This window comes from Panthera tigris, chromosome A3, assembly GCF_018350195.1.
Source record: "Panthera tigris isolate Pti1 chromosome A3, P.tigris_Pti1_mat1.1, whole genome shotgun sequence".
In the NCBI taxonomy this organism is placed as follows: Eukaryota; Metazoa; Chordata; class Mammalia; order Carnivora; family Felidae; genus Panthera; species Panthera tigris.
Genome location: NC_056662.1, coordinates 62,952,612 through 62,971,262, shown reverse-complemented (window position 1 = coordinate 62,971,262; position 18,651 = coordinate 62,952,612). Strand labels below are relative to the sequence as shown.

Sequence of the window (18,651 nt, the reverse complement as noted above, 5' to 3'; positions counted from 1 at the left end):
GATTAACCAGCGGGGAGGGAGTGGAGGCTGAAGGAAAGAATGGCTCCCACTTACTTAGACTTACTTACTTGCTTAGTCACTTATTTACTTAGGCTTACTTAGACTTACTTACTTACTTAGTCACTTATTTACTTAGGCACGAGCTGGAGGACAGAATTCAGAAGGAGGAGCTAGTTAGGTAGAAGCGAGGCAAATAGAGAGAGGAGTTGGTAGCAGGACATCAAACGGGGATGTTTGAAGGCCAGCACCTGAAGCTCTGAAGAGATGTTTTAGAACTGTCAGCAGCACCCGTTGTGGTCCTCTGTTTCACCCAAACCTCTGAGACAATTCCATCCGTCTTGCCTCAGACAATGGACACCACAACCAAACCAGGGGACAAGGAAGGTCATTTTTGGCTTTTTAAGTCTCACATGATTTTTCTGAAACCCATGGCAGAGAAATAGTTTTGTGCATTTCAAATATTTAAGCCCTGACGAGCTCAAGGAATAGAGTGCATTGTCATGCTAGAAGTAGCAGCCTGGGAAAACAGGCAAGTCCAAGTACTTTTTCTCTGTAAAGAAAAAAGGGGGGATGGCCAGGACAACAGTATTTGGTGGGGTGGCAGCCAATGGGGGAGCAGAATCATCACTGGGACTTCCCTGGTTCCACCTAAGCAGGCACCAAGGACCTGCCTTTCCTGATTGTACCAAAGTGCAATGTCTGAGAACAACCCCAAATCAGCAGCCAGCGAACCCCATGCTCCACTCAGGAATGACCCCTGCCTATGGGCAGCCTTCTTACCAATAGCTCAGAACACTTGCAGGTCACGGCATAGACGGAAAACCCCATTACCGAGTCTTGGGTGGAGCTACAGTCCATCCACAGATGAATGCCAAAGTGATCTCCCACTGCTCTGGTTGCGTTTCATAGGCAAGTTTCTCTAGAACTGTTTTTGGACAAACTTTGTCCTTCATCTCCAATTTTTGCATCGTCAGAGAGTGAATGCACTTTTCACCCTAAATATTTTCAACCTTCTTTATTGCCACCAATAAAAAGCAAGGATTTTTCTTTGTTGTTTATTTAATCTTACAGGATACATTTACTAGCTACAAGACAATTTTGTTTCCTGCTTTTTTAAACACTTACCTATTTGTTTGTTTATTTTTTAACTCTGCACCCCTGGGTACCTTTGGAGGCAGAGATGTTGTTTTGTTCAATAGCACGTCCCTAGACCATGGCACAGTGCCCAAGAGGCAGTAGGGGTCTGTAGTGGATGGTGTGGTGTGCTTCCTGGATCCTCCTTTTAGGACCAAGGCACTCGTTCCCCTAGCTACGGCCAGTGTCAACTGATACAGCCAATGATCAAATTACTGATTGATGTGGGACAGGGGCTCCGTCCCTTGCCAAGCCAACTCCAGAGCTCCCAGTAGGATTGGCTAAGTCCTCTGTGGCAAATTCATCCCAGTTCAATCCTTTCTGACTAGTTCTCTTTCCCTCATGCCTTTCCAGGGGTTGTTCTCAAGAGCACTCTCCAGAAACCCTCTCTCATTCAAATCTCTGCCTAGAATCGGTTTCCTGGCAAACAGACGTAAGACAAGATTTAATAAATATTTGTTGAATAAATGGATGAATGGGATCTTCCATTGTAAACCATGAGGTTCTTCACCCTAAGCAGAGATTATCATGGAAGGCCTCTGACCTTTATTTGTATATTTAACATTTTACTTTGTCATCTCAGGCTCTAAAAGTGAAGAGTTCACACTCAAATCATTCACCCAGCCTCGGGGGCACGCATGACTTGTACAAGATGATAGTATTAATACCCATTTGTTTTAGTTATATTGTCATTTGACCACCAGATGGCAGAGGTGACACTTGGAAAGCCACTCTTTCTGGACCTAGGTCACCTACTCCAAGATTCAACATTAAACCCAAATTACCCATTTAGTACCATTAATTCCCAAGCCTTCGTAATTATGGCATTGTTTCATTTTGTAGGAAAGTGTCACCGACACAGTTGGCCTCATTTGCACATAAAAAGGAGCGTTTGGAATATAATGGAAAGGGCCCCAGACTAAGTAAGCATCAGAACCACACGACACACTGGCCATTTGCCATATTTGAAGGGTTTCTTCGGTAAAATAAGAACGGCACTTCACAGGTCTGTTGAGAGGAATACATGAAAATTACTGGGGCCTGGTGGAAGGGACCACACGTATCTCTCCCTACTCCAGGAGAGCTCTGGGCGTGGGGCCCGGGATGGAGTGCGCGTACACTGACTTTACCTGGCTCCCAGAGGAAAGGGCTAGTGTGTGTGGTGCCCTTTAAGGAGGCCCTGGCTCCTGATACACGCGCTCCAGTCCAACCCAGGCTCCCGGGCGCGGCGGGGCAGTTACTCCTTGGCTTGTGCGCCCCCTCTGAAGTTTGTTCCCCTCCTGCATGCTGGGGTGCTTCACTTCTTTCAAGAATCCCCAACTCCAGTCCTTGCTTGCGTGTGCGTGCTGTGAGACGCGCAAAGGGGGGCGGAGTTTGGGTGCATTTTTCACACTGGAAGGTCACCCCCCTGCCTGGATTCACCTATTCCCGCACCAGTGACGGGCTGCGGGAAGAGGCCAGGGCCAGCCAAGCCAGGGCAGTCTGGGCGACCTGCCACTGGAAGGCAAGGATCAAAGAGGCGCAAATAGCCGGACGTGCCTCCAGACTCTAGGGGCACGTCACTCTGGCGCTGAAGAAGTACGACCTGGAGGACCCCACGGCACCGAGGGGAGGAGCTTCTGCGGTCACACGACCCACCAACGCACCCACTTCCGCTGCTAGCACCTGGACCACGTGGTGGTTCTCCCGTTCAAATCCGGTTCAAAGCGTGGACTGTGCCAAGGACCCAGTGATGCACCCCCCAAAGAAGGACTGCGGTCAAAATTCCGAAGACTTAGCCGTGCTAAAGGAACACCACCACCTTCGAAACTTTATTGTGATGTTTTGTCTCAGCACCGCTGTGTCGCGGTTATAAAACTAGAAGAACAGCTTGCATTTGTATTTATTTTCTATTTCATATTTCTCTGTAGCATGTTTTTTCTCTCCTCGATATCTGGCCCCTAAATTAAAACAAACAAACAAACAAATCTCTTGGAAAAAACGCCTCAAACTCAAAAACCGCAGCTGCATAGGTTTACTTTCTCCAGCCCTGAGGCTGCCTGAGCCAAGGGGCGGGGGAAAGCTAGCCAAGTGAGTACCCTGCAGCAGGCTGGCTTGGACACTGGGGTCAATGGAGGTGTGCAGCCTGGAGTGCGCTCTCACCTCTTTCAGTTGGGCAATGCATTACTTTCTTATTGCTACTGTAACAAATACCACAAATTTAGTAGTTTAATATATACATTTATTATATTGTAGTCCGGAGGTCAGAAGCAGCAAGTGGATCTTACGGAGTTAGAAACACAGCTCCTTTTTCTGATGCTGATCCTCTTACCTCTTTTTCATAAAGAGCCCTTGATTACAGTGGACCACCCAGCTAATCCTGGATAATCTCATCTCAAAATCCTTAATTTAACCACATCTGCAAAATCCTTTTGCCATGTGAAGTGACATCCACAGGTCCCTGTGTTACCAGGGACATCTTTGTAAAGACTTTATGCAGTCTATCCCAGGGAGTTCTGAAAATTGAGAGTGAATTAAAGAGGGCTATAGGTCTAGCATCAAATGTGAATGAGAAAAATAATAGGCCATTTTTGGAATGTGGATTATATTCCAGAAACTATGATAGGCATATTGCATGTGCTATCTCATTTAATTCTCACAAGTATATAGCAAAGTAGGTATTATTACAGGTTGTTTTTTTTTTTTTTTTTTTTTTTAAGGTGAGATAATTGAGGCTCAGGGAGGTTAAATAGTTCACTGGTCTGTGGTAAAGCTTTGCATTTGGGTCTTTTTGATTCAATTCTTTCCTTTAATCTCTAGGAAAATCAGTTTTCTCACTGTGAAATGGACACAGTAACTAGCCATAGGTTTGTGTGAGAATTAATTGAGCTGACATGTGTAGAGGGGGTGGCTCATGCCAAAGGCTCCAGTAGTGACAGCTGTTACTGTTACTGTCAGCCAGTCCTAACCTGCCCTCATCCCTCCCAGCTGAAGTGCTTCTTCTCTCTCTGGCAGGCAGCCTCACCCAGCTTAAGCCAATTCTTTTCAAATTTTTAATTTAAAAAAGTTTTTATTTTTATTTATTTTTTCTTTTAAAAATTTTTAATGTTTATTTTTTTGAGGGAGAGAGAGAGACAGAGCATGAGCCATGGAAGGGCAGAGAGAGGGAGACACAGAATCCATCCGAAGCAGCTCCAAGCTCCGAGCTGTCAGCACAGAGCCCGACTCGGGGCTTTAATTCACAGACCATGAGATCATGACCCCAGCCCAAGTCGGATGCTTAACTGACTGAGCCACCCAGGTGCCCCTTTATTTACTTATTTTGAGGGAGAGAGAGAAAAAGAGAGTGGGGAAGGCACAGAGAGAGGGAAAGAGAGAAAATCCCAATGTGGGGCTTGAACTCAGGAACCATGAGATCAAGACCTGAACTCAAGTCAGATGCTTAGCAGACTGAGCCACCTAGGCACCCCAAGCCAATTCTGACCAAAGTGGGCAGAAGCCCTGGTATAGTAATTCTAGGCAAAGTAGGCTGTAAGCTCTAAATTAGTATGCTGCTACAGAGCTGGTACCATGAAATACTAGGGCAGAGCATTCAGTTGAAGAAAAAATACAGTAAAGCCTTGGTTTGTGAACATAATTTGTTCCAGAAACATGCTTGTAATCCAAAGCACTTGTATATCAAAGCGAATTTCCCCATAAGAAATAATGGAAACTCAGATGTTTTGTTCCACAACCCAAAAATATTCATATAAAAATGATTACAATACTGTAATCTAATACAAAATAATAAAACACAAAATATAAAGAAAAATAACTAAATTAACTTCCACTTACCTTTGAAAACCTTTGTGGCTGGTTTGAGGGAGATAAGAGAGAGGAGGGTTATTGTGTAGGACAACTTTCACTAACAGAATCACCGCTATCTCTTGGCTCAGTGGAATCTTTTTCTTTTTGTGCAACTTTAACAAGGAACCTATCCAATGACACTTGCTTTTGCCTTTTTTAAAGGATTTTGCAGAAATGTGACATTGCATTGTCGTTAAACAAAATCGTTGCTCACACTGCTACAGCTTTATTTGGGTGCTGCTTTTCTACAAAATTTTACATTGTTTCCCACATTGTACACATCTCCCTAATCATTTGAAATGAGGGATTCCTTCACCGCTTTCTCCTCCTCTGCATAAGAGATGCAGATGTAGACTTCTTATAAAATCTTACAATTTCAGCCACTCGCATATTTTGTTCACACTTCTCAGTGATTTCCTTCTTAACTTCCACCGTAATCATCTCCTTCTCACCCCTTTCTTTTCAACCTTCTTCTGCATGGGGGCCATTGTATATGTTCACACGATGTTGGCTACAGTACAGTATTAATAAACTCTTGTCATCTACTGTATTTAGTGTAACTGGCAATAAGGCAGTAGAGGAAAGGGTCTATATCTGGCAGACAGCCAGGCCTAGAATGAAGCAAAGCATTCCTAAGCTTACTCTTGTATGGATGAGCAAAGGACTGTCTGTAGGTACTTTGAAGCGACAAAAAATACACTAGTGCCAGTTGTGGGCACCTTCCAACATTCTAAAAAATCACAGATTTCTGCCAAACACCACAGCCTGAGACCGAGCATCCGAGCATGGGAGATGATCGCCCACAATCCCAGAGAGACGGGGGGGGTGGCGGGGTGGGGGGGACTGGCTCAGTTGTGATCATGTGACATTCGGTGTCATGTACTACTCGTATTGCAATACATCACTCGTTTATCAAGTTAAAATTTATTAGAAATGTTTGCTCGTCTTGCAGAACCTTCGCAGAACAAGTTACTCACAATCCAAGGTTTGACTGTACTATTTCTTGTGTACTATTTTGTGTATTATTTAAAAATTTTTAATGTTTATTTTTGAGAAAGAAAGAGAGAGAACATGAGCAGGGGAGGGGCAGAGAGAGAGAGAGGGAGACACAGAAACCAAAGCAGGCACAGGCTCTGTGTGCGCAGTCAGCACAGAGCTTAACATGGGGCTCAAACTTACGAACCAGGAGATCATGACCTGAGCTGAAGTTGGACGCTTAACTGACTAAGCCACCCAGGTGCCCCTGTGTATTATTTTAAAATAAAGGTGAATGTCCCTATTTTGTAGCCTTTTTCCAGAAGTGCCCACAGAAGTGAATCAAGCTTTGTCTGAAAGGGGCAAGAATGTTAACTACTTTAACTCAAACCCAAAAATGACCAAAGCAGCTATTCCACTGGCTCTCAATTCAGTGCTGCTAAGGCCCAAGATGATATGTGTCTTCACTCAAACCAGAAACCTAGAAACCATCCTCTTGCCTTTCACTTATTGCCTGCATTCAACTAGTTCCTGAATTCTGTGGATCAGGCCTCCTAATCATCTTTTAAATCCACTTAGGTACCTTTCATGTCTATGGCTCACAAGTACAGCAATTGAGGAAGAGTATTCAGGTTATTAAACTTTGTATCTCCAAAAAATAACCCCAAACTGGTCAGCTCCTGTCCTCAAGGCTGAAAGAACTTGTCCAGGGCTTCTCATCACAGACACGGAAAATAAGAATATGGAGTAGCACTCGGGTAAATGGATAAGCATGTGTAGGGGTCCCTAGCTATGGCCTGGCTGACCTGAAGGCTGAGGGATCCTGATGTTGGTGTAACCTTGACCATTTGCAATACCATCAGTCTGCTAAGCACACCATTTGGGAAGTTCAGATCTAGTTCTTTCCTTTTGTGGCTGGACCACACTTGGATTTGAGATAGACTGATAACCTGGCTGTTAGGAGTGAGTTCTGGATCCCTCTGCCTGTCTACTGAGGAAGCACTGTCTTTACTGCCATTGGGCTACTGCTTTATGAGCCTCCACTTCTGCCCTGAAGCCCTGCCTACCGTTCATTTGGCACACTCTTCACCCCAGTGGTCAGACCCTTTTCCCTACACACTCAGGCGCTGGCTGAGAGCCTGCTGTGAATGGACAGCCCAGACTGGTTGCTCATGCCCACTTGGTATTATTGCCACTGGAATTCTTGCCTCCCTGATATCTATATGCATTCAATCCAAGTCACCAATATTGGATTAGCTAGCTACCCTCATGGCTGTCTTGCTCATACCTCAGGGAAAAAGAAAGGTATTATGGCAGCTCCTAGAATGCAATGGTGTAGATATTGGAAAAAGAATATTCCATTCACTTGTAGGAGAGAACTGAGGTGAACTTTATAGGTTACCTTCACTGGGTTAAGGATTAGTGCTGGTGACATCAAGTCAGGACCAGAACATACCTTTCTCTGTTCCTTATATAAAGCTATGTGAATTAAAAACAAAATAGCCCAAAACTTACATAACCAAATGAAAATAGTCCCTATCAGAGAAATCACCTTGGGAGGCCATACACTTGTTTCTTCAAATATTAGTATAGCTCATAATATTTTTGGAAATCTTTTTGGATGTTCTTTTTAAATCATTCTCCTCAGGATTGCTGATGATATAGAAATCTTTATCCTTTGGAATTGGATTTGATTTTTCAAAACCATCAAAAGTAACTTTAAGATATGGCAGGTATGGGGGCGCCTGGGTGGCTCAGTCGGTTGGGTGTCCGACTTCAGCTCAGGTCATGATCTCGCAGTTGTGAGTTTGAGCCCCGCGTCGGGCTCTGTGCTGACAGTTCAAAGCCTGGAGCCTGCTTCAGATTCTGTGTCTCCCTCTCTCTCTGCCCCTCCCCTGCTCATGCTCTGTCTCTCTCTCAAAAATAAATAAACATTAAAAAAAAAAAAAGATATGGTAGGTATGATCAAGGAATGTGCTCGATCAAATGGCCAAAAGCAAAGCTAGGCCATAAATAGCAAGGCTGATTTCCTTATGTAGTCAGAATAACACAAAAGAATGATAAAAGAAGAGTTTCAGAAATTTTAGCAATTGCAGCAGATTGACATAAACGTGAAAGGTCACACTAACTTGGATATGCAAGTCTTGGGATGTTCTAACCAATCTGTGGAACAGTAGAGAAAATATTTTTGTTTTTGCAGTTTGGGCTTTCTAAGAAAATTGTACTGGGGAGTTGGACTAAAATCAAGCCCTGGAAGGTTAATTTATGACTGATTAATGACAGAACTCTGTGACACATACAGAAGAGATTTACCATACACACATAAAATTTACACATATAATATTTACTCTGTAACATCCACAGGAGGTAAATTACAGAGATTTACCTCCTGGCTGTGTATGTGTTTGTGTTTGCATTTCAAGGGGAGGAATGAGACTTGTATTGTGGAGGCATCTCTGGGTGGTAAAGCTGGAGACACCAGGTTTATCTTTCCCCTGGAGAAATTTACTTATATTCCAAAAGGTTAAAGGTTTGGAGTAAGAATCCAGGATCCTTCCTATGGCATTTCTAAGGAAACTCTCTAAAGAAGAGGGGAGAGGTACAACTGCTTCTTCCTTCTGTATAAGTGCCCGGATGCATTTTTAGGGGGTTCCTCACCTATAAAATGCATTACTTCATACGTAGAGTTTTATTTAACCAGCCTGATTCATCCCAGGGATAAGAATTTGGGCACTGGGGAACCATGTAGCTGTTGTTGGCTGAAAGTAAATAATAGCAATCTGCTCTGCTCCAGAAACCTAAAACATGCAGTCAGGATAATATTAGTAAATATGGGTATTAAAAACTCAACACAATCTTCACCTTTTCTAATACATAGAACTATGTTCTACAAACTCTTTTCTCCCCTTGCAGAACCCCGTAGGGTGGAAGCCTACTCTGTAAAATTTATACCACATTTTCCATCTCCATTTCAGATGTCCCAAAGAAATAGTGGTAGGCATCTACTAGTTCCTTCCATGGGAGGGCTGAGAATTGGGATGGTCATAAGGACCAGGTGATGCAAATCTCCCTCATTTGTCTTTCTTAGATAAAGTCCATACATGGGCTCCCAAATGATGGCTGGTTTGGGGTGGCAGAATAATGTGGGGGAAATGAGATTGCTTTTTTATTTATTTATTTTTTAAAATTTATTTATTTATTTATTTATTTTTTAACGTTTATTTATTTTTGAGACAGAGAGAGACAGAGCATGAATGGGGGAGGGTCAGAGAGAGGGAGACACAGAATCTGAAACAGGCTCCGGGCTCTGAGCTGTCAGCACAGGGGCCCGATGCGGGGCTCGAACTCACGGACCGCGAGATCATGACCCGAGCCGAAGGAAGTCGGCGCTCAACCGACTGAGCCACCCAGGCGCCCCGAGATTGCTTTTTTAAATAAGAATGAAAAACATTTATTTTCTTTTCAAAAGCATTTTAATCAAGGATGGTGCTACATGTTAAAAATTTTTAGGTTTTTCCATCTGTGCCCTACACAACTGCTGCCTTTCTTTAAAATGACAGTAATATCTTGGGGCGCCTAAGTAGCTCAGTTGGTTAAGCATCGGACTTTGGCTCAGGTCATCATCTCATAGTTTGTGAGTTCGAGCCCCACATCAGGCTCTCTGCTGTCAGAGCAGAGCATGCTTCAAATCCTCTGTCCCCCTTTCTCTCTCTCTCTCAAAAAAAATAAACATTTAAAAAAATAAAAAAAAAAATAAAATGACAGTAACATCTTGATCTTGGGGGTGTGAGTTCAAGCCCTACACTGGGTATAGAGATTATTTAGAAATCAAATCTAAAAAAACAAAATAAAATAAAATGATAGTAACATAATTCAAATGGTAAAAAATGTTACCTTTCCGGTGATTATAAAAACAGGCCTTAAAAGAAATGTTTATTAGCCCAGTGTTACAACATTAAAGAAAGTTTAAGAAGAAAAAAGGAAGAGAAAAATTTCACTCAGTCTCACCAGCTTGATAAACTACTTTCCTAAAACACATTCTCTTCCAATCCTTATTCATAGTATCTACGTTTTTATGAAGTTGTAAACATAATAAATGTGTACATAATTTTTTGTTTTAATATTTTCAGGCCATATTTACAAATATTTTTCCTTATTACTTTTTAAATTACTTAAGTTTTCTTTTAAAGATTTTATTTTTTGATGCAATAAGTATAAACAGCAATAATGCTGAATTTTAAAAACACAATATTGAAAACAATCCCATTTACAATTTCACCAAAAATAATAAAATACCTAGGAAGAAACTTAACCAAGGAACGACCTGTACTCTAAAAACTATATAAGAATGATGCAAGAGACTGAAGATGACACAAGTAAACAGAAAGGTATCCCATGCTTATGGACTGGAAGAATCAATATTATTAAAATGTTCATACTACCCGAAGCAATCTACAGATTTAATGCCATCCTTATCAAAATACCAACATTTTTCACAGAACCAGACTAATACTAAACAAACAAACCACACATACACACAGCATTGAGCAATTTTCACGAAGCAATCTTCTATTTGGATGTTATATTTCATAGTATATTACTTAAACTGAGTTGACAAGTTATTCTAACATACTTTCAGGTAGGAAACTAGGAAGTTAAACTTCCTCATAAATACTTGTTTTTTTGTACTTTTCTGTAGGAATGCTATATTCCCTATGAAAAATTATGCTATTATTCAAACAATGCAAAAATAGCATGGAAAGTGAGGGCCTCCTGAATTTCACTACCCTAAAAAAACAGTGACTACAATTTGGTGAATATCCATCCCGGCGGAACTCCTCATTCACAGGTGGAAACAATTCTGTAGTTTGCTGCCCCAGAGTGGTAAAGTAAGCACCACTGCCCAATAACACTGTAAAGAACTTGACCCTAACCCAAAAATATTTGCTGAGTTACGCGGGCTCGGCACTGGGCTAGGCACTAGGGATCTAAAGGTGGTCCCTATCTTGGAAAAGTTCATAAACTCATAGGAAGTTTGACAAGCATACAAATAACTGGCATGTCCTACCAAAATGACAATGTTACAACTGAGACGAAAATCTTAAGTATGGCAGAAGAACAGGGATTTCTTGTCAGGTTGCAGTGAGGAGGTGACGTTTGAGATGGGTCTTCAAGTGTGCTGAAGTTTCTCAGGTGGGAGTAAGAAAGACCCTCCCAGCAGAGAGCACAGAACAGCACAGGAAAGAACAGTGCTTTCAAGGACTGTTGAGAAGGTCACTCAGGCTGGAGCAGAGGCTGGTATATAGGGAAAGAAAAGACTATCACATAGAAGACAAGACACTATGTGCTCTCAAGTAGGGAAGGGATTAAGATCAGCATGGCTTGAAAAGAGAAAGTTTGGAGAACATCTAAAACGTTCCTCACCCACAATAAAACTAGTTTCACGTTTAAATTCTGTGGCTGTCTTCTATGAAAATGTATGTCATTAAAGGCAAATAACTTTGTAAGAAAACATGAGCATTAATGTGTCCTTAAGATGTACCGTGGAAATCCTATTCAAACAACTCTTAAATAAATCATTCCATAGTTGTGATTCCTTAGTTAGTACATTTTAAGCATTGAGGAAAACCCTGCTGATGTGTTATAGTACTATGGTGGCCTCCAAAATGGCACTGTCCAATCGTATTGGCCTCCGGGTATTCACACTTGAGTGTGATCCCTTCTCACCATGAATAGAGCTAACCTTCGTAACTAACCAAATATTGTTGAAATGATGTTTGACATGTGGCTGGGCCACAAAAGCCATTAAAGCTTCTACCTTGCTGTCTCATGCTCATCCTGGGGGTGGGGGGTGTCTGCCACCATGTTGTAAGGATGTTTAAGCAGCCTGGGGAGAAGCCACATGGAAGGAATTGAGGCCTCCGTTTACCAATCAGAGCCACTGGGTGTAGTCATCTTGGAAGTGGTTTCTCCAGCTCCAGCCAAATCTTCCAATTACTGTAACCTCACGAGAGATTCCTGGCCAGCAGCACTCAACCACATGCATGACTGTTGAATTTCTGACCCATAGAAACTGTGAGATAGTAAAAATGTAGTGTTTTAGGGGCAGCTGGGTGGCTCAGTCTCAGCTTCCTGCTCTTGACTTCGGCTCAGGTCATGATCCCAGGGTTATGGGATAGAGTCCCACATCAGGCTCCACACTGAGCATGGAGCCTGCTTAAGATTCTGTCTCTCTTTCCCTCAGACCCTCTCACCCACTTGCACTCTCTCTCTCTCAAATTAAAAAAAAAAAAAAAAGTAGTATTTTAAGGCATTAAGTTTTGGGGCAACTTATTACACAGCAAGTTCCCTCTGACCCTCTCGCCCACTTGCACTCTCTCTCTCTCTAAATTAAAATTAAAAAAAAAAAAAAGTAGTGTTTTAAGGCATTAAGTTTTGGGGTAACTTCTTACACAGCAAGTTCCCTCTGACCCTCTCGCCCACTTGCACTCTCTCTCTCTCTAAATTAAAATTAAAAAAAAAAAAAAAAAAGTAGTGTTTTAAGGCATTAAGTTTTGGGGTAACTTCTTACACAGCAAGATAAATACCAGAAGAATTCTGCTTTCTTTCGTTGACTCAGGGACAAACACATTAACAAATAACATATATATATTTTTTAATAAGTAACAAGATTTCATCTTATATTAAAAAATAACACAATATTCATACTCATAGTTCTAGATATGACATCTAGATGGGCATGAAACCATTAAATAGGCTTTTTTTTTTTTTTTTTAAAAAGCTTATTTATTTTGAGAGAGAAAGAGAGAGAGCAGGGGAGGGACAGAGAGAGAATCCCAAGTAGACTCTGCGCTGTCAGCGTGAGCCCAATGTGGGGCTGGAACTCACAAACCCTGAGTTCATGACCTGAGCTGAAATCCAGAGTTGAACACTTAATGACTGAGCCACCCAGGTGCCATAAGGCTTCTTATGATGGATTCTTTAATTATGTAAATCATCATGTATTCCTGGCCGATTACCATAAATTGTGTTTTTTTAGGAGGTACTGGGAATATAAAACTGACTGACAGACCATACTATGTTTTTCAGTCTAGGAAAACAATACTTACAGGAAAAACTTACCTTGGCTTGGTCTGAAGTTTGGCTTGAATAGAGATGCTTAGGAACAAGTATTAAATGAGTAGGCAGTTAAAGCCCTTTTTTGTGGTATTCGGAGGTCAAATTTTAATCATTCAAATGCCACAGATTTTAAAAATCTGTGTGAAATGTGTGAAAATGTGTCATTAAGTATAAAAAATCCATTCCCTAATTGAGGGGAAATGCTGCTTCAACAGGTACATATTTCCAAAGGTAAACTACACTGAACCAAACATGTATATATTATTTTTCATGATTTTATGTAGTCCACTTTTACAAGAAGATGTCATTTAAGTGTTTTCTTTTACACTTTTACATACTAAAAGCAGCCATACACTTTTACATACTAAAGACTACGGATTCTTTAAAAATTCCCTTGGGGGGCGCCTGGGTGGCTCCGTCAGTTAAGCATCCAACTTTGGAGCAGGTCATGATCTCACTGCTGGTGGGTTGGAGCTCCGAGTTTGGCTCTGTGCTGACAACTCAGAGCCTGGAGCCTGCTTCAGATTCTGTGTCTCCCTCTCTCTCTGCCCCTCCCTACTCATTCTCTGTTTCTCAAAAATAAAGAAACATTGGGGCGCCTGGGTGGCGCAGTCGGTTAAGCGTCCGACTTCAGCCAGGTCACGATCTCGCGGTCCGTGAGTTCGAGCCCCGCGTCGGGCTCTGGGCTGATGGCTCGGAGCCTGGAGCCTGTTTCCGATTCTGTGTCTCCCTCTCTCTCTGCCCCTCCCCCGTTCATGCTCTGTCTCTCTCTGTCCCAAAAATAAATAAAAAATGTTGAAAAAAAAATTAAAAAAAAAAATAAACATTAAAAAAATTTTTTAAATTCCCTTGGAATACATTTTTACAAATAAAATAGATAGCTATTTAGAAAGAAGTTCATGGCCCAAATTCATGGTGTATTTTATTTATTTATTTATTTCTTAAACTTAAAAAAAATTACTTATTTATTTATTTGGCGGGAGAGAGAGAGCGCGCGCTCACAAGCGGGGGAGGGGCAGAGAAAAGGAGAGAGAATCCCAAGCAGGCTCCATGTCATCAGTGCAGAGCCTGATGTGGGACTCAAACACATCAACTATGGGATCTCTTCTGGAATCAAGAGTTGGAAGTTCAACCAACTACACCATCCAGGCACCCCTAAACTTTTTTTTTTAAGTTCATTTATTTTGAGAGAGAGAGAGAGAGAGAGAGCGAGCGAGCACAAGGGGGGAGGGACAGAGAGAGAATGGGAGAGAGAGAGAATCCCAAGCAGACTCCACACTGTTAGCGCAGAGCCCAATGCCGGGCTTGAACTCAGGAACAAACGCACTTGGTTATAGGTTAGTTCATTTCAGAGTTTCTCATTTTAATTAAAACCCTTGGGCGTCTGAGTGGCTCATTCGGTTAAGCCTCCAACTTCGGCTCAGGTCCTGATCTCGCAGTCTGTGAATTCCAGCCCCGCATCAGGCTCTGTGCTGACAGCTCAGAGCCAGGAGCCTGCTTCGGATTATGTGTCTCCCTCTCTCAAACCAAACCAAACCAAACCAAACCAAACCAAACCAAACTCTTACTGTGGCTTCGGCTCTCACTACCCCCCTCTCCCGACACCATCTCCCAGGCTCTACAATCGCTGGTTTCCGCATCCCGGAGGCAGTTCGTCCTGTCTCTGTGCTGGGTAAAATGTGTGGGAGAAGAGTGGAACGTCAGATTGAAGCAAAGATGCTTCCCAGGTGCTCGAGGTCTAGACTGCCCTAAAGCGAACGAAACAGAGTTCCAAACCGCTGAGTTCGCCCCTGGCTTAGAAAGGGTTGCACCGCGCATTCTTTTAAAGTCGCAGTCTACCCAAATCCACTCGGCAACACTCGTTCCCAGTGACATCACGACCGTTCCAGCCTCCTGATTGGAAGAGCTCAGTCATTCAATTCTCGCGATCACTCCAGGTCCAGGTCCCCTTGCTTCCCTCCCATCACCCCTACCCGGTAGTCAACAGACCACGTTGCGGGCCACGGAGATACCGTAGAACCAGAGCAGCTCCGGCACTCATCTAGACGGCTGCGACTCTTCTCAGACGCTCACAAGCACGAGGTTTGGCTCCCAGGCATTCTGCCAGACCCGCGGTAGCGCGCGACTCTTCACAGCTCCGCTCGACCACTTAGCTAGGGCAGCTAGGTGATTCGCACCAATTCCCCCAGTCCTGGGCTATCGCGAGAATTTGGAGGTTTTGGTACTGATTTCCGGTCGCTTACGTCTCCATGGAGACAGCACTTTAACTACTTTTTTTGATCACCTGTCATTCTCTGGATTCCACGTGGTTCGGAAATTACCCAGAAAATCTGGGAGTCAACCAGACGGTGTAAATGGGAGTAAAGCAGCCGTCAAAGGAAAGCAGCCAGTGGGTTTTAGGACTACAATTTGCCGAGCATCTTCTGGCCACTGAAGCAGTGTCATAGGGTGGGCACGGGATTTTCCCTTTGGGGGAGGCCCAGTTCATCAGGACAGACATTTAGGTACCTGTTGAGCACGCATAAGCACCGAGCCAATTTTTGTGTAGTATTGAGGGTTTCAAGATCAAATCCTGCTGTAAACTTACTCGCCATTCACCAGAAAATAGTCTCCCCAGTTATCTGTCTCTATCCCTTCTTAAGTTTGTGTATTGGTCACTTTCCTAGGAAGTGATCCCCATTTATTCCCCTAGATATAATCATGTCACTTTCCAAATTCTTCCCTTGTTGTTGCCATTATGTGTTTATTTTTATTACCATTTTCTGTTAAGTAGTTTTTCACGTTCCATTGCTGTACTGATTTCTTACTTTGCAGATGGACCGTAGTTTTTGTTAAGGTCAGGACTAACTTGTCATTTAGATATAGAATATATCTGGTAGTGCACTTTTCTGTTGTTAAAGGCATACCTCCCTTCTAGAACATCTCTGACAGTGTTAGTTAATTCGTTTATTCATCAGATATTTATTAAGCACTGAATATATGCCAGGTACTGTTTTAGGAATTGAGGATTAAAACAGTGGATAAAACAGATTAAAGTTGCTGCCTTCATAGTGTTTATTACTAGGGGAGACAGACAATATACAAATAACCAAGTTACTGCAATTTCAGGTAGTAGTAAGTACTATGAAGAAAATAAGTTAATGGAAATGATCTGTGAACAGGAGTGGTGGCATTTTAGGGACAGTGGTCATGGAAGACTTCTCACAGGAGGTGGTATTTGAGAAGAGACCTGAAAGATGAGGTGCTAAGATCTTGCAAAGATCAGGTGGAACAGACATTAACAGGCAGAGGTATTAGGAAGGGAAAGGTCCTTAGATGGTTAAGAGAAGATTGTTTTGAGATGAAATGCAGAGGAAGGTAGTACCAGATTACTTAGGGCCTTGAAGGCCAAGGTCTGAAGCTAGATTTTATTCTAAGTGTAATTGGAAGCCCTTGGAAAGTTTTAAGCAAGAGAGTAATTAGATTTGATGAGAGTTTTAAAAAGACTGTAAAAAGAGGGGACTCTTCAGAAACAAGGGAGAAGAGAGGAGACCAGTTGTGAGGCCATTGCAGGAGTTCAGGTGCAAAGGGTTCATTCTGCTTCTGTTTGGATATTTTCAGAGCTGGGCGATTCTCTGTTAAAAAGGCAGTCCATTCCATAGTTAGACCAGAGAGTTCAGGGAGAGTTCTCCCTGAATCCAGGGAGCTGGATTCAGCCTCCCTGAAGCTTGCACTGACTTTTCCTAATTCTATAGCAAGACAAAAGACATCTCTTTTTCTGACAGTCCTCCAGCAACAGCAGCTGCCTTATGGCACTTGTCCTGTCCTCTTTTCTCCAGACCAAACACCTTTGGTTAACTGAGCTGTTCTCTGAAGGAGGTGCTCTCTAGGCCCTTCAGAAATCTGTTAGTTCCTTGAAAGTTTTATCATTTGTTATGGCTCCTTAAGGGATAGCCACTAGCACTTTCCTTGATGCTCCACATGTCACCTGACCTGTGGGGGTGAGCAAGGGATCATGCACTCCCTTGATCAGGCTGACTTATAATGTGGTTTTTAGCAGACATGTTGTTCTGTTGGCTCACATACTGATTTGTTTCAAATCACATTTGGCTGCTGTCTCCCTGTCTTGTATTAATGTTTTATGTTTTTTTCTAATAAAAAATGCAGCATTTTACATTTATTTCTGTTTCATCTTGCTAAGTTCATTCCAGTTTATCGGGCTGTACTTTAATCCTGATTTCAGCATTTAACATGACCTTCCAGCTTTGTAGCTTTTACAAATTCTCTATGTTATGTCCTCTAATGTCTGAATCACAAACATTGCTAAACATGCTAACTGTGCTAAGAAAAGAGCCCTGTGTTGCATTTCCCTAGAGATGCCCAGATGTCATGGTATTATATGTGTGTATTCTTTAGGAACATTTATTCAAACCCATTACGGACCTTGTTAACTAAAACCTTTTTAACTAAAAGCAAATTCTGTTAACTAAAAACAAACTCACAAGGATAGTATGCAAGTTTCCTTTATCAAATACTCTGCAAAGGTCAAGATACAGTGTGTTATGACATCTCCTGATATGTCCAAGAAGGCACAGAAGTTAGTTGAGCCCAGTTTACTTTTGGAAAAACCATGCTGTTGTTGCTGTCATTACTAAAATGAAGGTTTGCTGTATTTTTAAAATACAAAGACTGGGTCATAATGGGAGTGACTTTGGAAAATAATAAGCTGTTGTTGAGCTTAAAAATGTTTTTCTTTTTTGAAGCAGAAATCCTTAGATCAGTGGTTCTCAACCTGGGGCCACTCTGCTCTCCAGGGGACATTTGGCAATGCCCGGAGATATTTTTTGATTGTAATAACTTGGGGGGAGGGGATGCTGCTGGCATCTAATGGGTAGAGGCGAGGAGCGTGTTAAACATCCTACAATACATAGACACCCAAAAAGTAGCCAAAAAGTTTCTGGTCCAAAATGCCAATAGTGCTGAGTTCAGAAATCCTGAATTAGACAATGCTTTAAATTCTTCTTTTTTTACAGTGTCTACTATTAATTCTATTTAAAATGGGCGTAAAGAAGAAGAAAGAAATGCAAGTGACTGCACTGACCATTTGCCATCAAGACCTTGAAACTTTGCGTTGTAAGTGATTTCTGACCTCATTTGTTTATTTCTTTTCTGGGTTGCAGAGTATTTTTATGTCAAGACTCAATACCACATAATGTTCAGACTCTTTCTGTTCAATTTTTCCATGTTCCTTACATTCAGTTTTGCATGTAAAATGATTTCCTAAAAATTTTGTCTTCAGATGAAGTTCGACCTGCTTTTGTTTTGGTTTGGTTTATAAATACTTAGATTTTGCATAATGCGTAGCAAAGGTAAACTTATTTGCATATATTGTTAAATCCTTGAAATGTTTTTGTATGTGCGTTATCTAGCTTTGGCTGATGTGGAAGGAAAGAACCTAGCTTCTTTGCTGTTACATTGTGTACAACTCACAGATGGAGTGTCACAAATCCATTGTGTTAAACAGGTAAGACTGAGTTGATATTCATTGATGCATCTTGAAGAATATCATATCATGCTATTATGAACTTTTAAAATTAACTGACAATTTTTGGCTCTCAA

General features: G+C 42.0%; 1 protein-coding gene across 3 annotated transcripts in view; it reads left to right on the top strand.

Moving 5' to 3' along the window:
- The first annotated feature begins 15,019 nt into the window (after positions 1-15,019).
- THADA (THADA armadillo repeat containing) overlaps positions 15,020-18,651 on the top strand; it is a 327,215-nt gene continuing 323,583 nt past the window's right edge. For all 3 annotated transcript variants that reach the window (XM_007097838.3, XM_042981284.1, XM_042981286.1), the window contains exons 1-3: positions 15,020-15,135; positions 18,066-18,165; positions 18,462-18,556. In XM_007097838.3, the coding sequence (XP_007097900.2) occupies positions 18,090-18,165; positions 18,462-18,556 (171 nt within the window). In that variant the 5' untranslated portion in view covers positions 15,020-15,135; positions 18,066-18,089. The remainder of the gene's footprint in view (positions 15,136-18,065; positions 18,166-18,461; positions 18,557-18,651) is intronic.